At 48.5% G+C, this 26097-nt stretch overlaps 1 protein-coding gene across 3 annotated transcripts in view; it reads right to left on the bottom strand.

The window, feature by feature from the left end:
* The window catches only part of ZNF341 (zinc finger protein 341), a 42844-nt gene extending 29643 nt beyond the window's left edge, over nucleotides 1-13201 (bottom strand). For 2 of the 3 annotated variants that reach the window (XM_030830896.2, XM_060285817.1), the window contains exons 1-4: nucleotides 13115-13195; nucleotides 7460-7570; nucleotides 5519-5715; nucleotides 2555-2704 (exon numbers count right to left, since the gene is read on the bottom strand). In XM_030830896.2, coding sequence (XP_030686756.2) covers nucleotides 2555-2704; nucleotides 5519-5715; nucleotides 7460-7570; nucleotides 13115-13145 — 489 coding nt within the window. In that variant the 5' untranslated portion in view covers nucleotides 13146-13195. Of the gene's footprint in view, nucleotides 1-2554; nucleotides 2705-5518; nucleotides 5716-7459; nucleotides 7571-13114 lie in introns of all 3 variants that reach the window. The other variant, XM_070043799.1, reaches the window with a different exon arrangement.
* Nucleotides 13202-26097: the final 12896 nt, after the last annotated feature.

The following is a 26097-nucleotide window of genomic DNA, read 5'->3' as shown; positions in this document are numbered from 1 at the left end:
GCAGTGCACGGGCTTCTCATTGCAGTGGCTTCTCTTGTTGTGGAGCATGGGCTCTAGGTGCGTGGGCTCAGTAGTTGTGGCACACGGGCTCAGTAGTTGTGGCTCACAGGCTCTAGGGCGCAGGCTCTGCAGTTGTGGCGCATGGGCTTAGTTGATCCACAGCATGTGGAATCTTCCCGGACCAGGGCTCAAACCTGTGTCCCCTGCATTGGCTAGGCAGATCCTTAACCACTGCGCCACCAGGGAAGCCCAGAAATAGCTTTTTTTTTTTTTCTGGCTGCATTGGGTCTTTGTTGCTGCGCGCAGGCTTTCTCTAGTTGTGGTGAGCAGGGGCTACTCTTCATTGTGGTGCGCGGGCTTCTCATTGCAGTGGCTTCTCTTGTTGCAGAGCGTGGGCTCTAGGCGCACAGGCTTCAGTAGTTGTGGCACACGGGCTCAGTAGTTGTAGCTTGCAGGCTCTAGAGAGCAGGCTCAGTAGCTGTGGCATACGGGTTTAGTTGCTCCACAGCATGTGGGATCTTCCCGGACCAGGGCTCGAACCCATGTCCCCTGCATTGTCAGGCAGATTCTTAACCCCTGCACTACCAGGGAAGTCCCAGAAATAGCTTTTTAAATAAATATATTTAAAACATACACATCTGAGTCTTTTCTTTTCTTTTCTTTTAAATATTTATTTATTTGGTTGCACTGTCTTAGTTGTGGCAGGCGGGCTCCTTAGTTGCAGCAGGCAAGTTTCTTAGTTGCAGCTCGAGGGCTTCTTAGTTGTGGGTTGCCAGCTCCTTAGTTGCAGCACATGGGCTCCTTAGCTGTGGCACGCAAACACTTTTATTTATTTATTTGTTTGTTTGTTTATTCTTGACTGCATTGGGTCTTCACTGCTGCACGCGGGCTTTCTCTAGTTGCGGCGAGTGGGGGTCACTCTTCATTGTGGTGCACAGGCTTCTCATTGGGGTGGCTTCTCTTGTTGCAGAGCACTGGCTCTAGGGCGCACGGGATTCAGGAGTTGTGGTGCACAGGCTTAGTTGCTCCGAGGCATGTGGGATCTTCCCAGACCAGGGCTCATACCCACGTCCCCTGCATTGGCAGGCGGACTCTTAACCACTGCACCACCAGAGAATCCCGACATGCGAACTCTTAGTTGCAGCATGCATGTGGGATCTAGTTCCCTGACCAGGAATCAAACCTGGGCCCCCTACATTGGGAGCGTGGAGTCTTATCCACTGGAACGCCAGTGAAGTCCCTCTATGTGCATTCGAAGGTCAGGAAAGCCAGACACCAAAATTTTGGCAGTGTTTTCTTTGGGTAGAGAGAGTAAGGGTGATTGACTGATTGACTGATTTCCCAATTTTTTCTTTTTTTTGTTTTGGCAGCACCGTCTGGCTTGTGGGACTTTAGTTCCCCAACCAGGGATTGAACCCGGGCCCTTGGCAGTAGAAACGTGGAGTCCTAACCACTGGACCACCAAGGAATTCCCTGATTTTCCAATTTTAATTCTGTAAAGTTTCAAACCTACAGAAAGGTTGCAAAAAGAATACAATGAACAGTCTTTATACTTCATCTAATTCATCAGTTGCTACCATTTTGCTACAGCAGCAATGTCTGTGTGTGTGTGTGTACACACACATACACATATTTGTGCTTTGTCAAGCCACTTGAAAGTTAGTTACAGACATCACGACACTTTATTCCTTAAAACTGTACTCAGATGCATCTCCTAAGAACAAGGGCATTCTCCTATATAACCACAATTCAATGATCATACACGGGAAATTGAATATTGATATAATACTATTATCTAAAATATTCAGATTCCGGGACTTCCCTGGTGGCGCAGTGGTTAAGACTCTGTGCTCCCAGGGCAGGATGCCTGGGTTCAATCCCTGGTCAGGGAACTAGATCCCACATGCATGCCACAACTAAGAGTTCACATGCCACAACTAAGGAGCCCTCCTGCCACAACTTAGGAGCCCATGAGCTTCAACTAAGGAGCTGGTGAGCCTCAACTAAGGAGCCCACCTGCCGCAACTAAAGACCCAGCACAACCAAATAAATATTTTTTTTAATAAATAAAATAAAATATTCAGATTCCTCCAAATTCTAATCTCCCCAAGTGTCCCAATAAGGCCTTTACCGCTTCCCCCACACCCCACCCAATACAGGATCCAGCCAAGAATTGTAAATTCAGTCAGTTGCCATGTCTCTCTACTTTCCAGTTGAGAATAATTTAAAAAAAAAAAAATTTTTTTTTTTACTTTTCTATTGTGTACTTTCTAGTGTTTTTCTAATGCACATGGAACACTTCTGTTAAGAATAAAAATAGGAGTCAAAACAACTGGACTGTGGCTATGAAACCCCAAAGTCATGTTCTGGGTCCCAGCTGAATGCGGCAGCTTCCCCACCCACAGCAGGGCTGGCCAAGGGGAAGCTGACAGGCCTCCTTAGCTTGAGGGAGAGTTGGGGCCAAGCCCCCTTCTCTCTACAAGATTCTGAATCTGCAGGAGTCAACATGCAAGCCTAGAATCAAGATCCCGTGAGAAACTGGCCACCTTCTTACCTGCACAGGCGGGGGGCCCTGGGGCATGGGCTGGTCCAGGGACGTGAAGGCCGACATGGCAGACATGAGCACGTCATCGCTTACCAAGATGTTCCCCTGCACCAGGGTCTGGATCAGTGGGGATGGGGGCACGGTAATGTACGTGGAGATCTGGACAGTGAGAGAGAGAGAGAGAGAGACAGAGAGGAAGGGAGAGGAAGGGAGAGAAAGAACACGCCTGAGACTGTGGAAGGAAGCAGATGGCATGATGCAAAAGATCTGGGTTCTGGAGTCCCACAGACCTGGATTCTATTTCCACTTCTGCTACTGCTCCCTGCCATGTGACCCTGGGAAAGTCACTCCACCTCTCTCAACCTCCATTCCCTCGTCTATCAAACGAGGAGAATAAGTCACACCTCCATGTAAGGCATATACCCTGTGACCCAGCAACAATCCTTCTGGGCCTCTGTCCTAGAGAAACACTCACACCTGTCCACAGGGAGTCCACAGAAAAAGAGTACTCTGCACAGCCTTGTTTCTAATAGTGAAAAACTGGAAATAACCTTGATGTCCATCAGTAGGAGAATACATCAAAAAATACAATATAGTCATGGATAGAATACTACAGAGAGCAAGTAAGAGGTATTGCATGGAAAATCAAATTATACAATAACATGTACATTATATATCCTCATCTTTAAAAATCTAAAACGATACTACTATGTAATTCCTGTGCGTACTTAAGTAAGTATGTGAAAGTATAATTATATGCTCTCAGGTTAACAGCAAGGATGAAAGGCAGACCTTACAAGAGGGTGTCAAACATGCAGTGACTATTCCTGTCAGCAGATGTAAAGCGTGTTTTGCTTTGTTTATTTGTTGCCTTTCTTTCCTGGCATCTTCCTAAGTCATCTGTCTGGAGGACCCCTGGGGACAGCAGCAACTGGGCCCCTGAACCCAGAGTCCCTGCTCAAACAGGATGTCCTTGCCCTCAACCAAGCAAGGACAACCCAGGCAGTTTAGGGACACACCCCATGTCATGGTCAGGAAAGGCAGTGACATGTATTTTTACAATGTCACATGCATTAGGCTGAGACAAAAAATGGGAAATCAGGGCTTCCCTGGTGGCGCAGTGGTTGAGAGTCCGCCTGCCGATGCAGGGGACACGGATTCGTGCCCCGGTCCGGGAAGATCCCACATGCCGCGGAGCGGCTGGGCCCGTGAGCCATGGCCGCTGAGCCTGCGCTTCCGGAGCCTGTGCTCCGCAACGGGAGAGGCCACAACGGTGAGAGGCCCGCGTACCACAAAAAAAAAAGAAAAATGGGAAATCATTTTCACGTCCATCCAACTCACTTAGGCAGAGGGATTCGTGTCTGCCCATTAACAACGGATTGTGTTCTAAAGTTTTTTCCTTGCCCAGGACTGGAAGAATTTTCCTCTCTCCTACTGAAAAAAAAAAAAAAAAGGGAGTGGGGGGAGAAGGAACATTTTCTACTAACAAAACTCATAATCAAGGAGTGAGAAAACGACTGTTCTGTGTTAGAAGATGTCTATGGTAACTTGAAAATGTACATGTCCTATGGATCTGGAGGTGAACACTTTTATCTTGATGGCAGGAATTATGTCTATACAATGGGTGAAGATAATGTTTTAGAGGAATAAGGAGACAAGAGGAAGCCAGAGGGAAACCTGACCCCGTGACCTGGCATCCTGGGACATGCCCAGCCCCCTATTTTTTTTTTTTAAAAAACATCTTTATTGGGGTATAATTGCTTTACAATGATGTGTTAGTTTCTGCTTTATAACAAAGTGAATCAGTTATACATATACATATGTTCCCATATCTCTTCCCTCTTGCATCTCCCTCCCTCCCACCCTCCCTAGAGGAGTCTTTAATCCCTCTGAGCTCCCACCCACAGTGTCTTTGCTCCAGAACTGTGTTCCTGACTGAGAACTCTGCAAGCTTCTCCAGATACCCACAGCCTGCCCTGTGACCTCCAGACTTGTGTATCTGTCTGCATCTTCACTGCCTCCACTTAAAGGTCCAATGGGCATCTCAAATTCAACATGAGCAGCTGAACTCCTGATACCCCCCCCACACACACAAACCTTCTCCTTGTTGTTTTCCCCACTTCGGTTAATGGCAACTCCAACTCTAGTCATCCTTGACTCCTCTTAAGCTCACACCCTACATCCAATCCATCCACAAGCTCTGTCAGCTCCACCTTCTAAATATTTTGAAAATCTCACTCCTTCTCTCCACCTCCACTGCCACTATCCTGGTCAAGCCACCACTACCCACTGCCTGGATTTGTACAGTAGCACCCTAATCAGGCTCCTGGATTTCTCTCTTGACTCCCATCAAAATCTACTGCCTACAGCAGCTACAGTGACCTAGTTAAAGTGTAAATCAGACTATATCCCTCTTCTGCTCAAAACCCTCCAATGGTTCCCATCTCATGCAGAGTAAAAGCCCACAGACCGACACGATTTGCCAGGATCCCCCTATTGCCTCTCTGACCTTATCACCTCTCACCCTCCTCACTCACTCACTCAGCTCTAGCCACTCTCACCTCCTTGCTGTTCCTGGAATAAAGCCAGCACGCTTCCGCCTCAGGACCTTTGCACTTGCTGATCCGGCCCCCTGGAATACTCTTCCCCAAAGTAGCTTCATGACTATTTCTCACCTCCCTAGGTCTCTGCACAAATGTCACCTCTTCACAGAGCTCGTCCCAGAGCCCCACATACAAAAGGGCAAAAGCTCCCATCCCTGTCTTGACATCCCTTATCTCTCTGCACTTATCCTGGGAAAAGTACATCTCTACACATCTGTTTGGGTACTATCTATCTCACTCAATGCCATGAAGGCAGTGACCTGGTCTGTTTGTCCACCCCTGTACCCCCAGTGCCCACACAGTGCCTGACACACAGTGGGTGCTCAAAAAAGGCTTGACTAGATAAATGAACAAACGAATGGATAAATACCTGGCGATTGGCAGGAGGCGGGGCCTGCTGGACTGCTGTGGGTGCTGCCGAAGGTGTGTAGATGCTGTTGGTAGCCAGGGAGACTGTGGCCAGGGGTGGGGCACTCCCCTGGCACTGTTCCCGCTTGTGGGTCATAAACGCCGGCAGTGAGTTGAACTGCTTCTTACACTTCCCGCAGAGAAAGACATCCTCATCATCTAGGGGTCATGCCCACAGAGCAGCAGAGGGAGGGAAATAACGAAAACAAGCAAGAAAAAAGGAGGGGGCATCACAGAGAGAAACGGGAGGCCCGTGGCTGGACCATGAGAAAGGCAAAGTAACGGCATTCCATGACTCAACGCGTGAGGGTCAAGCATCAACTCTGTGCTTCCTACGAGCTTTCAAACCATGCTGGCACCTGAAGGAATATCCAGCCAGGTTCGCCCAGGAATCAAAAAATTAGAAATCAGGAAATCGTAAGGTGGGTTCGCTTCAAAAGTTGAGACATTCAGAATCTTTATCCTGCCTGAATTTATTCACCAGTCCCCAAATGGGCTGCATGATCACACTCCTCAGTGCCCTTGCATCCCCTGTCCTCCCTGCCAAGCTGCCTCTCTCAGAACAACTCATTCTGCAAGGTTCAGCTCAGATGTCACTTCCTCCAGGAAGCCCTCCTCAAGCAGTGTTCACAGTTCCTTCCTCTGGGCAAGCCTCTCTTATCACATTTTTCCCATCACCACCATATTTCCTAAGGGAAGGAAATATCTCTTATTTATCACCATAACTAAAATATTTTCTGGGCACATAGGAGGCCTTCAGTGGATGTCTGCTGAATGCATGAGAAACTAAATCAATGATCAGCTACAGTAACACCATCCATTATTGAAGGCCCACCACAGGTCATGCACTGTGCCAAGCTCTTGATATGTTGTGGCAGAAATGTCTAATTGTCATTCAATATTCACTCTTCCTTCTTAAAATGTAATACAAATTTTAGTGAGAAACACGGCCATCTAGTTAAAGACCATATTTCCCAGACTTTTTTGCAGCTAGACATGTCATGTGACTGAATTCTGACCAATAGGAGAAGAGAAGTATACTGTCTACACAACTTCCTCCTAAAAGGAAGGGGTATGACTTCTACTTCCTTCTTTATTCCCTTCCTGTTGGCTGGAGTGTGGAAGTGAAAGTGGGAGGTTGGAGCAGCCATCTTGGACCGCATGATGAGAGCAGCAGAGCCATATGAAAGAAGGGGTCTGAGTCATCAGGACTTACGCAACAAAGAAATAAACTTTAATCTTGTACAAACTACAAGAAACTTGCATTTCTTATTTATAACAGCTAAAACCGAATCCCAAGTACCCTCACAAGATTCCTATGAGGTAGGACTATTATCCCCATTTTACAGATGTGGAAACTGAGGGCACAGAGAGGTTAACTCACTTGCCCAAGGTCACAGAGCCAAACTATGTGAACAAGGATTCAAACTCAGGTGTGTGTCTCTCTGTCCCCAGCATGGTTCCCAAGTACTCAAAAATCTTTGTAGAATGAATGGATGAACACCTAGACTCACACAGGCTCTAAAGGAAGTTCGTTGCCCTCTGTGTGTCGCAAGGGCCTGGGCTGTAAATTGGACAGATTCATGCTTAGCCTCATAGAGGGGAAGCTGAGAAATGACTTTGGGTCAAAGGGACAAGCATTGCTAAGCATCGGGGCTCCTAGTCATTCTCTGTCATGATCCCCACATTCACTAAGTGACTGAAAAAGACTGTCCTCAGAGCTAAGCAGAGAAAAGTCTGAGCCTGAAGATCCAGGCTGGGAGGAAGGGGAGAGGCTTCAGACGTGAGAGGACAACCTGGGAACCACAGTGGGCAGTTCACTCCCACACCCCCTCATCAGCCCCACCTGTTTTCACAGGAAGCTACTTACCCTTCCCACTGGTGAACCTGAGCAGATACTCACCCAGTGGCTGGATAGCAGGGGGTGCATTGACGCTCTGGCCTGTTGGATCAGAAACTGCTCCTTGGCCATCCAACAGTGACTGGACAGCTAGGACAGTCTGATTGTCCATTCCTGAAGAAAGAAAAGCAGGCTTTCTGGAAGGTGGGCCCAGCATCCCGCCCTGACTTCACCCTTACAAGCCAGACCCATTGCAAGGCCCCCACGGCAAAAATGTCTGTCTGTGCACTGAAATGCTTTCTCTCCAACTTCTATTGCAATAGATCCCAAGATTTTTGGCTGGGAACATGGCCCCAGAATAAAGATTACACCTCCCAGCCACTCTTGCAGCTAGAGAATGTCTAAGTTCTGGTCAACGGGAGCTCTGAGGAAGTTTTCTTAAAAGCTGCCTGGCACGTGACCCCCCTTCTCTGTCCGATCCTCCATCCTGCTTCCTAGAACAAGAAGATGATGGTGGGAACTCTAGCCACCATCCCAGATCATGAGGACAAGGGCACTACAGGGCAAAAGACTGGAAAGATTCTGGGTCTCTGAGCACCTTGTAGAACACAGCCACTGTCACAGCTCTAGACTGCCTCTTTCTGGACTCCCACATTAGAGAAATAAACTTCTAGCCTGTTTAAGCCACTGCTGGGTTGGGCTTCTCTCTTACTCATGGCTGAATCTAATCCGAAATGCAACAAGCCCTCTGGAAATCATGTTACTAAGTCTTCCCCATCCACACCCCACAAATCCCACAAATCTGTTTGCACTTGGGCTTCTCTTGTTTTCCAATGTGTGCTTGTTTTTTCAGTTCCTCAATAAACAGCGTAATCTGGACTGTGGTCGGGGGGACTCTTGAGAAGCTGCCTACGTCCATGTTTTCCAACCAGTTGTCATTGTTGAGGTTCTCAGTAGTACACGGTCCAGCCGTGTCACCAGCTGGAAGACAGGCCTCCTCACATCTGAGTGGCCACCAAGGCACACTGCCTCCCTCCCCAATAACCCAGAGGGCGCCTCCTTCTCTCTGTCCTCACAGCCAACCTCTCACCTGGACACCTGCCCCAGCTTCTAACTGAAAGGTAACTAGAACCATTAGCTCCTGCAGCCAAACTGAATGCATACTTTCCCCGTCACAGTGCAGGTTGTGTGCCTCCTGTGGCCAGCCCTTCTCTCCACCTCCTCCAGCTCCTTCAGAAGCCGTTCTCCGCTAGCTGGCCCATCTCACACTGTGCCCACAACTCTTTCCCAGCAGCGGCTACACACACTCAGGTTTCTCTAGAATGGCCTCCCTCGAACTCATGTTCTCATCTCTCCTCCCTTCAACATCAAGCGTCTGATGAGAGTTGGCTACACCCTCCATCTCCTCTGCCCACCTCCCAGTCCTCCTTCAGCCACTCCAGTGGGGCTTAAGCCCCCATCATTCCACCAGAATCACCAAAGACCACCTGGCAGCATCAGACATTCTTTCTTGAAACACTCCCTTCTCGGGCTCCAGGGCGCCACCCTTCCTGGGTCTTCCCCTACCTCTCTGCTCGCTCTTTCCCAGCCTCCTTTACTCTCTTCTCCTGTCCATCCCCTAAATGTTTCTATTTTTGAAGGCTTCCTTTCATCTGGCTCTCTCCTCTCCCTCTTACACTCTCCCTGAGAATCCTCACTTGCCCTCATTTAGTTCTCCCTAATATCTGGAGTTTCAAACCTGGGGTTCATGCTCCTCCAGAAGGAGCTTCAGTAAATCTTCTATCATCTAATGCAAAACTGTATGTCAGCATTTGTGTGCAAATCTGTACATGAATGTTCATAGCACTTTTATTCATAATAGTAAAAAACTGGAAACAAGTCAGATGTCCTTCAGTGGGTGAACAGTTAAACAAACTACAGTGCATCCATACCACGGAGCGCTGCTCAGCAATAAAAAGGAGCAACATGTTGATACAAGCAACAACTTGGACGGATCTCCAGGGAATTACAATGAGTGAAAAAAGCCAATCTCTAAGGTTACATACTTTATGATTCCAATTACACAACATTCTTTTTTATAAATTTATTTATTTATTTTCGGCTGTGTTGGGTCTTCGTTTCTGTGCGAGGGCTTTCTCTAGTTGCGGCGAGCAGGGGCCTCTCACTGTCGCGGCCTCTCTTGTTGCGGAGCACAGGCTCCAGACGCGCAGGCGCAGTAGTTGTGGCTCACGGGCCTAATTGCTCCATTTAATGTGGGATCTTCCCAGACCAGGGCTCGAACCCGTGTCCCCTGCATTGGCAGGCAGACTCTCAGCCACTGTGCCACCAGGGAAGCCCTACATGACATTCTTGAAATGATAATATTTTAGAAATGGAGAACAGATTAGCGTGGTTGGCGGACGTCAGGGATGGGGAGCAGGGGAAGGAGGTGGGTGGGGCCATAAAAGGGCAACATCTTGTAGTGATAGAACTGTTCTGTATGTCGACTGGTTATAAGACTATAGGATAGTTTTACAAGATGTTACATTGTGGGAAACTAAGTAAAGGATAAATGGAATCTCTCTGTATTATTTCTACAACTGCACGTGAATCTACAGGAAAAAAAAGTATGTCAAAATAAAAAGTTTAATTTAAAAAAAATATTGGGGGCTTCCCTGGTGGCGCAGTGGTTAAGAATCCGTCTGCCAATGCATGGGACACGGGTTCGAGCCCTGGTCCGAGAAGATCCCACATGCCGCGGAGCGACTAAGCCCGTGCACCACGACTACTGAGCCTGCGCTCTAGAGCCCACGAGCCCCAACTACTGAAGCCCGCGTGCCTAGAGCTCATGCTCCACAAGAGAAGCCACCGCAATGAGAAGCCTGCGCACCGCAACGAAGAGTAGCCCCCGCTCCCCGCAACTGGAGAAAAAGCCCACGCAGCAATGAAGACCCAACACAGTCAAAAATAAATAAATAAAATAAATAAATTTATTTTAAAAAATATATTGGCACTTCCCTGGTGGTCCAGCCTGGGTAGGACTCCACGCTCCCAATGCGGGGGGGCCCGGGTTCAATCCCTGGTCGGGGGAGCTAAATCCCACATGCATGCTGCAACTAAGATGCTGCATGCTGCAACTAAAACCCGGTGCAGCCAAAATAAATCAATGACTATTTTTCTTTTAATAAAATAAAAAATACTGCCTGTCAAAACTATGGAGACAATAAAAAGATTAGTGGTTGCCGGGGGTGGGGGGAGGGATGAATAGGCAGAGCACAGAGGATTTTTAGGGCAGTGAAAATACTCTGTACAATAATATTACAATGATGGATATATGTCATTATACAACTGTCCAAAGAATGTACACCACCAAGAGTGAAACTTAACATAAATTATGGACTTCGCGTGGTTATGATGTGTCAATGCAGGTTCATCCTTGGTAACAAATGTACCACTCTGATGAGTTATGTTGATTAAAGGGGAGGTCATGAATGCATAGGATCAAAGGCATACAGAAAGACTCTGTACCTTCCTCTCAACTGTGCAAACCTAAAACTGCTCTAAAGAAATTGTCTTTGGAAAAAATACTGTCTACGTAAAACTCAAACCAAATGTGTCATTCCCCACCCCTAAGTTTGTTCCTCTCCTAGTAATCCTCATCAATAAGAACAGGGCACCACTGTCCACCCAGCTAAAGCCCCTGAGGCACCCCTTAACCTTAAGGGATTCTTCCCTTAACCTATCTCCCTTCACACCCTGATTTCCGGTCCTTCAGCAAGTCTAGCCTACTCTGTCTCCCAAATATCTCTCAGATCCACTTTTCCTCCATCCCCACAGCTGTCCCCAGAGCCCAGGCCACCATCAGTTCCCAGCAGGACAGCCGCAGTGGTCTCACCTCCCCTCGGCCACTCTGACCCCTCCTGTCTGTTCTCAGAGCAGCCAGGGTGAACTTTATAATAAACATACGTTAGCTTGTGCAGCTCCCCTGCTGGAAACCCTTTCTTAGTTCCACACTGATGCCAAGACAAAGTTCAGAAGCCTCATCTCTAGCTGCTCACATGAACTTCTGTGAATCCTAGACCTCTCTCCCCACCAGGGCTTTGCAAATGCAGTCCCCACTGCCTGGGTCACCTCTGGATCCCCACAGTTCTGCTGCCCTTCTCCTAGCCCAGCACGCATCACACAGTCCCGGGAACTGATTTTTCCTTTACCTTCTTCATCACTCAATACAGGAACACATTCTTGTAGTGAAAACTCAAACACTGAGGAAGTCCATGAACCTAGAGAGAAAGCAGGCCTCACACCATCCTGTTGGCCTCCCAGAGGGAGCCACCAATGACCCTGGCCTTCCACATCCATCACCCATCACAGCACTGAACACCAGCTGAGGTTATCTTTACTGTTTACCTTTTCTATAATTCTATAATTTCTACATCCCTTACCAACGAGTATTCCTGAAACTTAACCTTCCCAGATGTGGGGAGGATTACACATTTCGTGGTGAGAGAGCTGATCCTCCAAGATGTTAAGAGACACAGCTGACACCTCCTGGGGAGTTGCAGGACTCAAAGCCTCGGCCACATACCACTAGTCCAGCCTACTTTCAGTTTGCACTCTAATTATGTGTATACTCATCTCATCCCTCCAAGAGCATTCTTGGGTCTGTATCCCCCTAGCATCAACTCTGTGCCATGGCCCTGAATTCTCTGAGGCTTCCTTTCCAACTCCTAGCAAGTGCACATGGAGGCTCTCAGTGTTTGCCTGTCTCCAAAGCTCACAATTCCCAGAGCCTGAGGACCATTCACATCCTAGGATCTCGCAGAGCATGGGACAACCAGTCGGTGCGGTGTTTGCTGGTTTGGGTCTGGTAACTTGGCGTCCCGGCCAACTACACCGTTGGCACCCATCCTTTCTTGGTCTGGGTTTATAATACTCTGCACCCCATAATGGTGCACAAAGTAGTCACCCCGTCTTTGCTGGTTTCGGTCCAAGGCCTGGCCTTGCACACAGGTGGCGCCGATCCTTTCCTGGTCTGAATTGAAGACACTATGTCAGAGCGCGAGGCACACAGTTGGCGCTCAATACAAGTTCTTAATGGTCAGGACCCCTCACTCAGCCCCTCTCCCCCCGCAGCCGCTGCTGCACCACGGTCCCCCTGGATGCAGCCCTCCCCAGCCCTCGCGTCCGCGGTGCAGCCATGCTCGCCTCGCGGTTCCCGTCCTGGCTTGCACACTATCCCCCGGCTGTTCCCTCCAGGAAACTGCCCCCCAGCCCCAACCGCGCGCCGCCCGGGTCCTAGCGGCGGCAGCTGTTCTGGTCCGAGGCTCCCCTCCCGCTGCGCCAGCCGTCTACGGCTGTTCCGCTCTCGGTGCTCTCTCCCAGGGCCTTCTCTCTCCCGCTGTGCTTGTCCGGTTGAACGCACCACCCTACCCCCCCCCCCACCCGCCGCCGCAGCCGCCGCCGGGCCTAGGCTCCCGCGGCTGTTCCGGTCCCGAGATGCCCCCACAACCACCACTGAGCCTCAACTCCGCTTCTGTTCAGGCCCCACTGCTCCCCCACCCCTGCCGACCTCCGATCCCGCGGCTGTTCCCATCCGTGGCCCTCCCGCCCCGCTGGCTGTTCCGGCCCGGCGCCCTCCGCCCCGCAGGCGCCACGCGCCCTGGGCCCCGCGCTGCGAGTTCGCGGCGGGAGGAGGCGCAAGGCGGAACAGCCGCCTCCCCAGTCCCCGCCGCCGCTCACCCTCCAGGGCCTCGAAGATCGTCTGCGCCATTTTGGAGCCGCCGCCGCTGGAGCCCGAAGCCGGGCTGCGCGAGCATTGTGGGAGCCGTGGTGGCGGCGGCGTCGGGGCCGCCAGGGGGCGCCCTCCTTCCTCCTCGGAGCTCCTCCACCATCCCGGAAAACCAGGAATGGCTCGCGGGACCCCCAGCATCCCGGGGCTCTCCCAGCCCCACCTGGATAACCCAGTTATTGGACACGTGGACCCCTACCTCTGCAGCATTTTGATACCAACCAGGGTTCTTGGCTTTCCCCAATGAATGGAAGTTGACTAGAGGCCAGATAAGAAATTCAGGCAAGGCTTTATTGGGGCCCTTGCTGCAGCAGCGGGGAGGGAGAGCAAACGACAGGTTCCCTTGCTTGCTTGCTGAAGGAGGGCAAGCTTGTTCCTTATATGGGGTGAAGGTAGGGGTGTGTCCAGGGGTTAGGTGGAGGGGTGGCTTAGGTGTTTTGTCCACCACTTAGGTGGTATTGTGTGCAAGGGGACAGGTGCAGTACCCTGCTTTTGCTCCCAACACCCAGTTTTTGTTCCTGGTTCTTCACAAATGGCAGTTGGGTTTTTTTGTCTTTTTGTATCTTTGGGGTCCAGAATTTGCCCCAACCGTGCATGCATGCACACAGTTATTTTTAGTCCCATATAGTTTCTTTGTATTTTGTTGCTCAGGGAGATGTGTGTCCAGGTGCAAGCATTGCAGCATTGCAGCAAAGGGTCCCAGGTCCCAGCTTGTCTCAATTTGAACCCCTAACTCTGTGCACTGACCCCATCCCTGTTGCACACAGGCACCTCCCAACCCTGTTTTCTGGACCTCCAGCCACACCACACTGGCCCTGACTCCAACTCTGTGATACAGACCCCTGTCCAATTGCCTAGACCCCCAACTCTGCAACAGGGACTGAATATTTCCACTGTACGCAGAGTAACAGGGAAGAGCAAAATCTGACTCCACGTTGGATCTGTTTCTTTTACTTTAATCTTTGCTTTTGGATGCTTTTGTTACTATCATCACTAAGAGGATGCTGTCTATAGCTGTAAGCATACATAATGGCTTACCTCAGGGAACCCTGACCCTCTGCCTGAATGTTAAAGTGCCTTTGTTCAGCTCACAGGAAAACATTCAGACCCTACCCATCTGTGAATGGCTGCAGAAAAGAAGAAATTAACACATCCCCTCTCCAGTTCTGGCCAAGCCATGAGATAGTTTGCAAGACTTATGGCCTTTTTACCTTACTTCCTCACCTCCTCCCCCTCTCTGTTCTATAAATGAAACTGGCATACAGACCCCAATAAGATGCTATTCTGGGACGTTAGTGTGGTGGTCCCAGTGCGGGTTGGAAAACAATTTCCAGACACAAGGCAGAATGTAAGGAAGGTAGAGTTTCTTAAAGAGAAGGGTTGCTACAAGAACAGCAGGCTGACTTCCTGGTAGCCAGGGAAAGTCGACAATGAGCATGGGTTGCCTGTCTGTTTTTATAGCCAGGGAACCTGCAAGTCATCTGCTGACTGGACAGAGTATGTGTACCTTCAGTGTGCTGAGCGGGAGAAAAATGGGGGCAAATGTCTTTCCTTATACGGGATGGGAAAGGGACATGCTGTTTGGGAGGGCTCTGGGACAGTGCAATGGTCACATTGTGACACAGTGATAGGAGTCCTGTAATTCGTTGTTCCGGCAATATTGGCCCTTTGAGTTTATCTTGTTCTTTGTCCTTGAAGCATACCACATTCCCCCCTCTCTTTATTTATAGGACCAATTTTTTGGCCCTATTGGATATCCTGCTCATGTCTACCTACCTGCCTAGCTCCTTCTCAGGCGATCGGGAAGCCTTTTAGTAAGGAGAAGGGGCGACGATCTCTCTGGCTACTTCCTGCTGGGTGGGGGCTTTGTAGGGGCCCTGGGTTCCCGATGCCTGCTCTCTGTCAGGGTGTATTTACGGAGGGAGATGAGAGCCCACGGAATGATAAGGCGGCTTGTTCCAATGTAGTCCGTGTGCCAGTTGGCTGGTACGCTTGTTGTAGCACCATCTGGAATTGAATCTTTTGAACCTGTCAGGAGATGAACTTAGATAATGTGTTAATAATGCAGGGGCCAAGTAACAAAACAAAGGCTTCAAGATTAATGGTCCCAACAAGGGCAACAATGTCCATATCTGGATCCCCATAGAGGAGAGGAGGCTGGAAAGCCAGCTGGGGCCCTGTCCTGCTCTCTGTTTTAAACCTTCAATGAATTTGATGTTTTTCTTTAGAATCTGAAGGTCTTCTTCAACCTGGACAGAGGTATTAATATAGAAGCAGCATGTCTCATTTAATAGGGCACAGACACCCCCTGCCTCAGCTGTTATAACATTAAGGGCCCTCCTATTTTGTAAAACCACCTCAACCAAAGAGCCTAGGGCTGACTGCTCTTCCTCAATGGCTGCTACTGTAGCCTTCCAAGATTCCTGGACCATGATGGTGACACAATGTATTATTTTGGGCCAATCAAGAATTGGGTTATCTAAAAAAAAAAAAAAAAAAGGGACTTCCCTGGTGACGCAGTGGTTAAGAATCCACCTGCCAATGCAGGGGACACGGGTTCGAGCCCTGGTCCAGGAAGATCCCACATGCCGCAGAGCAACTAAGCCTGTGCACCACAGCTACTGAGCCTGTGCTCTAGAGCCCACGAGCCACAACTACTGAGCCCACATGCCACAACTACTGAAGCCCACATGCCTCGAGCCCATGCTCCACAGCAAGAGAAGCCACTGCAATGAGAAGCCCGCGCACCACCACAAAGAGTAACCCCTGTTCGCCGCAACTAGAGAAAGCCCGTGCACAGCAACAAAGACCCAACGCAGCCAAAAAAAAAAAAAATTAAAAAAAAAAAAAAAAGAATTGGGTTATCATAAGCTTGTTGCCCCCAATCAGTGGTTCATTTTTGTCTCTCCCGGACAGGTCTTAAGGCCTCCTCGAGGAAGTACCCAAGGTTGGGAATGCCTCCTGAGGAAGCTAAATCCTTTATAGTCATAATGGTCATCTCTGGGACCACAGCAATAATTGTGCAGGAGCCCCTTCAAAGTGTGGGAAGATCCAGATAGACCCTGTTACCTCATAGAAATGAAAATCTGGTGCCCTTCAAGGATACCCCCATTGTGGGTCCCCAGAGCCAGACCTTTTGGGAGTTTTCCTCTAGAAATAGACTGGGGTCCATGGCCTAGGATTATACTGGGAAGGCCAAACTCCGAGGAAGTAATCATCTATACATAAAGGGGAGAATCCGGGCTCTGACTGATTATGAGTGTGACGGGGGGATTGGCATAACAACTTTCTGAATGTTAGCTGAATTATGTTATATTTTAGAGGAGGATCTTGCTGGGAGGTTAAACTAAGTAAGTGTCCGGTGGTCACACCGATCCCCACATATTTAGTTCCCAGGGCCGAGCTGTTTATGGGAATATGGTCTTCATAAATATACTTCTTAGTCACATTTTCCCTTGAATTTCCCCAGCACAAAGTGAAACTACCTTCATGTACATCATATTTATTTTCGTCTGACCAGGGATTCCACTCCAGGCTAGTCTGATTGAAATTGAGAGTGTAGTTACAAAGAGAGTCATTTAGCCAGCCCAAAATGGGTCACCATCCGTCCAGGCTTTGGAAACAGAATTCTGCCTCGTCTGCCCAAGCTTGGGCTAATGTCCATATCCTGTTTTTCTCTTCATGAGTACAACAAGCGGTCAGAATTACATGAATGTCTTGCCAGGTCAGGTCAAAGGCTATAGTGAGAGCCTGAAATTCCCTAATAAAAGTGGTGGGATCCTGACTGAAGGAACCTAACTTGTTTTGAATTTGGGAAATGTGAGACATGGGAAAGGGAACATGGACTCTAATAGTGCCCATGTCTCCACTTGCTACTTCCCTCAAGGGAAGCATATCAGAATCTGTTTCCTGGCATTGGGCAGTCCTTGATCTTGTGTGGGGAGGGGGGAGGGGGCTTTTGCCCTTATAAGGGGGTGGCTGTCGGGGAGCTGTGGGTTGAGGTGGGGGGCGGGGGCTGAAGCAAAGGGGGTTGATGGGGTGGGGGACAGGAAAGGTCGAGTAGAGGGTCGTCTAGGAGATCTGCTGGAGAGGGAGACAGAGGGGGTCGGGGGGATAAGGCGGCAACAGAAAGACACATGCGGCATGAGTCCCTCAGATCTGGATTCTGACTAAGGGCCATAAAGGTCTGGACATAAGGAACCTCTGAGTCCTTTCCTTGTTTCCGGCAAAAGAGATCAAGTTGGAGGATCGTGTTATAATTTAGTGTGCCATTAAGGGGCCATTGTTCTTGGTCCCCCAGTTTATACTGGGGCCAAGCCACGTTACAAAAGAAAGTGAGCCTCTTCTTTTTGAGATTTTCAGGGTCAAATTTTTTCCAGTTCCTGAGGATACAGCCGAGGGATGAGTCTGAGGGAGGCTCCCGAGACGTACCAGAACCCATTCTTAGCCTATATGCCGTAGAAAGGGGGTACTGAGAGTCACCGGCTGACAGAAAGGCGTCCCCTTTGTCCCAGTGATCTCTCCATGCGACTAATGCACAAAATGGACCGACTGTCCGAACAATCGCGTCCGACCGTGAGAGGTGACCCCTGAGCATGCGACTAAGGCACAAACCTGTGTGACTGAGGCACCGTGTGACTCGGGCAGGGGAAGAAAGAGAGAGATTCCCGGGACCCACCGGGTGACTCACTGTTTGGCGATTCCCTGAAACGTGAAAAGGCACTCCTTGGAGGCAACACCTAGGCTCCTTTAAGTCAACCTGGACTGAGAAAAAAGTGAAAGTAACAGAGAAGACATTCTGAGGAATTCTGCCGGGAAGGTGGCGGCCAAGGGCAGGGAGCTCAGTGTTTTGCTTGAACCAGTATGTGCCTCACGGTGCACATAAGTTGTCTTGCTGGGAGCAGATGCTCTAACAGCCTGATCTGCTCCGTGACCCTCTTATCCTTTCACGGGAGTCTTCAGGTGGCAGGCGCCCTAATGGCTTTTAAATGCCTGATCTGCGCCCGCATAATATCAATTGGCCTAGTCCTCAGCCAGAAGGAAGACAGAGGGACCCTCACCCGTTCTGGGCGGCAGTTACTGGGGTGAAGGGAGTCTTCGGAACACACCAGGGTGTGGCCCTGGCCAGAGTTCCTCTGTTGCTTCCCTGGCAACTTGCCTGTTCACAGAGGGTCCCAAGAAATGGAGAGGAGGTGGAGGAGGAGATCCCCCCAAGAGATATCCCCGTATGGGCCACCAAAATGTCATGGTCCGAGCGCAGGTTGGAAAAGAATTTCCAGACCCAAGGCAGAATGTGAGGAAGGTAGAGTTTCTTAAAGAGAAGGGTCGCTGCAAGAACTGACTTCCTGGTAGCCAGGGAAAGTCGACAATGAGCATGGGTTGCCTGTCTGTTTTTATAGCCAGGGAACCTGCAAGTCATCTGCTGACTGGACAGAGTATGTATACTTTCAGTGTGCTGAGCGGGAGAAAAACGAGGCAAATGTCTTTCCTTATATGAGATGGGAAAGGGACAGGGCATGCGGCTTGGGTGAGCTCTGGGACATTGCAACTGTCGCATTGTGACAGAGTAATAGGAGTCCTGTAACTCTCCATTCTGGCACTATTGGCCCTTTTAATTTATCTTGTTCTTTGTCCTTGGAGCACACCACAGTTAGTCCGCCATCTTCTTGGATACCCAGCTTTCTGAATAAAGTCGCTATTCCTTGCCTCAACACCTTGTCTCCTGATCATTGGCCTGTCGTGTGGCGAGCAGACCGAGCTTGGATTCGGTAACAACAGTACTCCCGCCTTTGCAACACCAACCCCCATTCCCATCTCACCTGGACCACCCAACTCGTTCGCAAGGACCGCCATCTCCAGCAGATACAGGACTCCTGCCCCAGCTGTGCAGCATGGATTCCCATCCCTTGTCATAAACTTCTCATTCCCCCTCCCACAGTGACCACCATCTCTACCTATTGGGAGCCACCAGCCTCTCCTCACATGACTCCCATCTCTGCCTGGTCTTAATCCCCCATCATCTCAGAGATTCCCCTTGGCTGTTATGTAAGCCCCCATTTCCACCCTTTAGGAGCCTCCATTTCCTCTTCCCACAGACCTTCATCCCTGCCTCTCGGGGACCCCATTTCTGTTACATAAACCCCCAATACCCACTTCAGTAACCCCCAGCCCAGCCTCACTGAAAGCCTTTTCAGGTCTCTCAGGGGTCCTCCTGCCCCTCATTTGGATCCTGCATCACACACAGGCCCCTCTGCCATCTTCCTTTATGCTCCATCAGCCACTCATTGAGGACTTGTTATGTACCAAGTCCTATAATAGCTCCAGGAATACAGTGGTCCTTTCTCGTGGAGTTAGGGGTGAGGGGGAGCAAACAGACATTAAATCTTAAAAATTGTGTAATTTCAGGCTTCCCTGGTGGCGCAGTGGTTGGGAGTCCGCCTGCCGATGCAGAGGACGCGGGTTCGTGCCCTGGTCCGGGAGTATCCCACATGCCGCGAAGCGGCTGGGCCCATGAGCCATGGCCGTTGGGCCTGCGTGTCCGGAGCCTGTGCTCTGCAATGGGAGAGGCCACAACGGTGAGAGGCCCACATACCACAAAAAAAAAAAAATTGTGTAATTTCAAGATGTGATGTAGTTTCAAAGAAGTACATTTGGGCCACAAGGAAGAGTTGGGGTGTGCACGGGAAGGAGAGGGGAACCATGGAGGTGCCAACAATCATGATCTCTCCCACGAGCATAGGCATATCCTCCTACAACTGGACTACCACGTTGACTCTAAACATTTCATTGTTTTTTCATTTAATAATTATTTTAGCCTCATCCAAAGCAACCATCACAAAAATCACAGTTTTCATTTTCTTATATTCACTACATATATAACTCCTAAAATTAAAAAATGTATACCTGTTCCAATAAGCTCCACTGTCGTTGTAGGACACTGCTAGCCACTGTTGCTGATAAATTGCCTCAAAGACCCTCTGCCTAAAGGTGCATTTCTACCATGAGCCCCCCATCCTGTTCTGAACACCACTCCCCGCCGCCACCAGCACCCTTCCCTTTCCTATTCCCACCCCCCCCCTGCACAGCTAGCTCTGAGCAAATGTCCCCCAAGGAGAACCCACCCCCTCTCCCAGACTCCATGTCCCACCTCTTTTCCTGGGAACCTTTGAGACCCAGGGCCCACTTCGAGCCCCCCTTCCCATTGCCTCTCTGGCAAGAGTAAGGTCAGGCTTCCCTCCTCCCTGTCTTCTTTTAACGTCCCCATTGATCCAATGGCCACAGATTCTCATCATGTCTTCTCAGCAAGAGTTTCTCAATATAACTTTCTTACGTTTTTCAAATTATTCAAGTAATATATTAATACAATCACATTCATTTAATTAACTTAAAAATAGGTATTGAGGACCTATTGTAGGCTAGACACTGTTCTAGATGCTAGGGATGCAGCCATGAATGAAAAGACAAAAATCCTTGCCTTCATGGAATCATAGTCCAGCAAGTGAGATGGGCTATAAGCAAGGAAAAAAAGGAGACATGTGCTATGACTTTAAGTATTTTTTTCTGGGAGGAGGGGAAGCTACTTTAGGCAGGTCAGGGAAGGCTTCTCTGAGGAGGCGGACCTGAAAAATGAGATGGAATCAGATGGACCAAAGGGAACAAAAAGGCAGAGCTTATTAGCTTTATTATCTTGGGCAAGTGCAAAGGCTCTGAGGCCGAAATGAAAGGAAGCCACGGACTGTAAAGGGGCAACTGAGGATAATAAGCCATGTATGGGTACAGGAGGATGAGGTTGGAGAGATAGACAAGGCCGCTGTGAGGGTGTGGGTTTTGTTTTTTTTTTTTAAGGGTTAAAGTATAATTTATTTCTCTGGCTGTAATACTCTCACAAATTTAAGTATGAGTCAAAATGATGTGTCTTTCAGAATTACATTAGGTTACTTGTGAAAACTTTGTAACCACTAAAGGGCTGACATCCAGATATATTCACATTAAGTATAGAGATGTGGGCTTTGATTAAAGTTTCCTGAGTAGAAAGAGAAAATAATTTATGATCCTTTTTTTTGACATTGGTTACTGCTTTTACTTTACATAGTACATGACTGGTCTTGCAGAAATATAACCGTGAAGAGGCCTGGTCTTCATATAGGATACCCGAGCTGTTCTGCATCAAATGTCCTCCAAGAAATTCTCTAATCATTATTCCCCTCCCTTTCAATATGTTGTCTATTATTATGTATTTATTCATCCCTTACTCTGGACTAGACACTGTATCAGAGGGTGTGGGTTTTATTCTGAGGATGATGGATTAAAAGATTCCACTAATCCAGACCTTGGAAGCTTTCCATGTACAGACAGTTCTTGACCTGCAATGGTTCAACTTACGATTTTTTAACTTTACAATGGTTTGACAGTGATATGCATTCAGTAGAAAAACTTTGAATTTTGATCTTTTCCCAGGCTAACTATCTGTAATGATGTTGGGCAGTGGCAGCGAGCCACAGCTCCCAGTCAACCGTGCAGTCACAAGGCTGAACAACCAATACACTTACAACCATTCTGCTCCCAGACAACCATTCTGCTTTTCACTTTCAGTGCAGTATTCAATAGATTACATGAGACATCCAACACGGTATTATAAAATAGGCTTGGTGTTAGATGATTTTGCCCAACTGTAAACTAACATAAGTGTTCTGAGCACGTTTAAGGTAGGCTACGCTTAGCTATGATATTCATTAGGTTAGGTGTTTCGACTTAATGATATTTTCAGCCATCGATGGGTTTATTCAGGTGTAACCCCATCGTAAGTCCAAGGAAGGGCAGGGTTGTGTTTTGATACATCCAGGTGCATATACACATGTTGATTTTTATCTGCTCTTCAGGCCTTTGCACATGCTGTTCTGTCTTACTAAAATGCTGTTCTCCCACCCCTACCCCTATCATGTGATACTCTTCAGCCATTGGAAGTTCCCCTTTTCTCTACCCCCTCAATAGGGAGCCCTCTAAGCGGAAGTGCCTCATCCATTCTGGTTGGATGGAGGCCACCATCAGAGCTTGGCACAGAGGCAACCTGGGAAATGCTTGTCGACTGACTACTTGACGGATGGAACAGCTGAATGAGCTTTCAGGGACATAGACCCTACCTCCAGCAGGCTCTCCAGTCAGGCTGCCCCCTGCTCCAAACTTTCCACTCACCTCCATCTCTTCCTCCACCAAAATCTATCAGTCCTATGTCACATTCCCTTAGGGCCAGCACCTTGGCACTGAACCGAATCCAATCATAGTTTAGAGACTCCTGCGGTAAGGCATGTGGCAATTCCAGGGGTGGAGCCAAGCAGGGAAGAGGGAAAGTCTGGGAAACGCCCAGTGTTCCCATTCACAGTGAGTGCACCAGCCACCCCAGAAAAGTTAACTTCTCCATGGTGAGAGAAGAAATCATGAGCAGCTTCAACTAGACTCCCAGCCTTAAGGGGAAGAAACTAAGGACACACAAAGCAACGCTGGACCCTGACATCTTGTTAGGTTCGTTGGTATAGGTAGGAGGCAGCAAAGTGTGGTGGTTGTTATGGGATGAATTGTGCCCCCCACCATTCATATGTTGATATCTTAATCCCTACTACTCAGACTGTGTTTGGAGATAGGGCCTTTAAAGAGGTAATTAAGGTTAAGTGAGGGCACATAGGTGGGCCTTAATCCAATATGACGGGTGTTCTTAAAAAAAGAGGGGATTTGGATGTACACAGAGACTGAGGGATGACCATGTGAGGACACAGTGAGAAGGCAGCCATCTGCAAGCCAAGGAGAGATGCCTCAAAAGAAACCAAACCTACAGACACCTTGATCTTGGACTTCTAGCCTCCAGAATTGTGAGAAAATAAATGTCTGTCGTTTAAGCCACCCAGTTCATGGCATTTTGTTATGGAGGCCCTAGCAAACAAATACAGTGGATAAGATCAAAGATTCTGGAGCAAGGGGCTGAATTCCAATCCGGGATCCATCACTTATTAGCAAAATCATCTTAAGCAAGTTACTTTGTTTCTCTGCCTTGGTTCCCATCAGTTAAGTGGGCATAATTATAGTACCTACCGCATACGGTTGCTATGAGAATGAAATGGTTAATAAAACACTTAGGAAACAACTCCTGACATACAATTAATAATCTGTAGGTGCTCATTAAATAAATAAATTCAATTTCACTGGGCAAAGGTGAAGAAATAGGCCAAACCCTGAGGAACTCAGAGTTATGTACCATTAAAAAGGGTCACCAGGGGATTTCCCTGGCGGTCCAGTGGTTAAGACTCCACGCTTCCAATGCCAGGGGTGCGAGTTCAATCCCTGGTCAGGGAATTAAGATCCCACATGCCGTGAGGTGCAGCCAAAAAAGTATTTTAAAAAAGTGGGGAGGGTGCACCAGGCAATGGTAAGTGTTCCTATATGGTGACTCTTTACCCCGGGCTCCCTGAGGGCAGAAATTTCTTAATATCTGTGAGAAAGGTCTTAGCAAAAGAGCGCACTCAGCAAGTACTTGCTGAACCAAATAGTTTCCAAACGCCCTTTCCTAATGCTGGGCCATGTATCAGGGATTGGTAACTGATTCTTCATGGGAGTATCAGGTGATGTTCCTAAGAAATTCTGTTTGGTTCCTTTTCAAATTTTCCATGTTTAAAAAAAAATAATTTTCTGTTTTCTGTAGCTATTTTCTAACTTTAAATCTTTTTTTTTTTTTTTTGCGGTACGCAGGCCTCTCACTGTTGTGGCGTCTCCCGTTGCGGAGCACAGGCTCCGGACGCGCAGGCTCAGCGGCCATGGCTCATGGGCCCAGCCGCTCCGCGGCATGTGGGATCTTCCCGGACCGGGGCACGAACCCGTGTTACCTGCATCGGCAGGCGGACTCTCAACCACTGCGCCACCAGGGAAGCCCTAACTTTAAATCTTGTATGCAAAATTTTTTAAAACCTGTGGCTGTGAATTACAGTACCTGAAGTCTGTGTTTATCTGTTTCTCCCATCTGTTGTATCTATTTTTTCTTCATGAAGGAACCCTTCTTGGGTTCCTAGTTATCTCTGACTGTGTGCTGGTTTCACCTTGAAAAATTATTTGTGGTGGTTCCCTGAAGGCAAAGATACTGATAAAGGTGCCCTCTTCAGAGAGACTTTGCATTTGCTTTTGTCAAAGGTTTGGGGGCACTTCCCATCACTTCCAATGATAACTAGGGGCAATCCAGTTGTTACTTCAAACTAGGTTCCCAGTTTATGGCTTGAGAATTCTTGGGCTACTGGGCTCTACTCCCTAGAGCACAAAAGGACTCATCAATGGTCACAACTCCCTAAGAAAGGGCTTTAAAATATTCCCCTTTCCTTTTCCTTCAACTGTTCTGCTCAGCATCAAGGCAACCTTTTCTGAACTCCCTTGGGGCTCGTGGTGTGGAGTGTGCAGCTTCATATCACATTAAACTCAAGGGTGAGACCCTTGGGCTCTCAGCCTAATGTGAGGAGATTCTTCTATTAGACTCCCCACCTTGGACAGGCCCTGGACTTTCACTTCTCTCCCTCTTGCCCTATGTGGTTGATGAACTGAAACCCACAGGTTCAATATTAGCAAAAGCCCTCATGTCATAAGTAGCTTTGGTGCTCCAATATTCCAATCTTGTTAAATATCTGGTTACCAGCTTTCACCTAATAATTGGCCTGAGCATTCCCCAGGCTTTTAAGCATTTCAGTGTTTTTCAGAGGATATTCTTATATTTTACCTAAAGTTGCTATTTTCAGAGGGAAGATTAACTGAATAAATTAGTCCACCATTACCCCCCAAAAAAGAAAATCCAGTTGTAATGATAAAATAGGCCCAGCATAATTCCTCCTCACTGACCTCTGACCACATCCTCTGACACTGACCCAGGCAATAATGTCACAGATAAATACCAGATGGCCCGTGTACCAGGTGACACCCTCACAAATCACAGCCACCACTCAGTGTGTAACTGTCATCCAGTAACAACTCCACACAGTGACATCATACATAAATGTCACCCCTCAGTGTTCTAGGAGATAACCCAGAACTATATTGCTCAACAAGCCTATGTTGGGCACCTGCCATGTGCTAAGTACTGGAGTTACAGCAGAAAATAAGACAAGGTTTCTGCCCTCATGGAATTTACCTTCTGGTAGGGGCAGTGGACAATGAACATGTAGCAAATAAATAATTTCAAAGAGTGTAAAGTTCTATGAAGAAAATAAAAGAGGGTAATGAGTCAGAGTGGACAGTACTACTTTAGATGGGATATCTGGGAAGACCTCTCTGAGGAGGTGGCATTTCAGCTGAAACCTGAAGGTTGAGAAGGAGCCAGCTATCGGAAGAACTTGGGGTGACGCGTACTAGGCAGGGAACTAGAAGTGCAAAGGCGCTGAGGCAGGAGCGTCACGCTCGAGGAACAGCAAGGAGGCTAGTTTTGCTGGAGAGGAGTGACCTAGGAGGCAAGTGACGGGAGGAGGGGAGAGTGGGGGAGTGAGCTTAGAGAGGGAAGCAGGAGCCTGATCATACAGAGTCTTCTCTTGGCGGGCCGTGGGAAGGAGTTTGATTTTTAAGAATAAATGGAAACCCAAAGGGTGCCAAGTCATTTATGGTCTGAGAAGATCGCTATGATCAATGTTAACCAATCAGAACTGTCATGTGTAAAGATAAGGCCTGGCTCCCCGCAGTGCCACCATCCCAGCTCTAGGGAGGGCGGCTCCTCTTTCAGGAAACTTCCTTCCAAGCTCACAGGTGACACACCTCTCTCCAAACCCGAGAGAAACATACTTTCTGATTGGACAAATCCAGGAGCATGTTTCTAACCTTCTTTAGGTCGAATCGGGCGGAGCCCGCTGTGACTGATTACAAGCTCTCCCTCTCTTCCAATCAGACCGCTATTCGTGAGTGTGCTTGCGTCCCATTCCCC

This window comes from Globicephala melas, chromosome 15, assembly GCF_963455315.2.
Source record: "Globicephala melas chromosome 15, mGloMel1.2, whole genome shotgun sequence".
Lineage (NCBI taxonomy): Eukaryota > Metazoa > Chordata > Mammalia > Artiodactyla > Delphinidae > Globicephala > Globicephala melas.
Note: the sequence above shows the minus strand (reverse complement) of the source record. Positions and strands in the feature narration are given on the sequence as shown.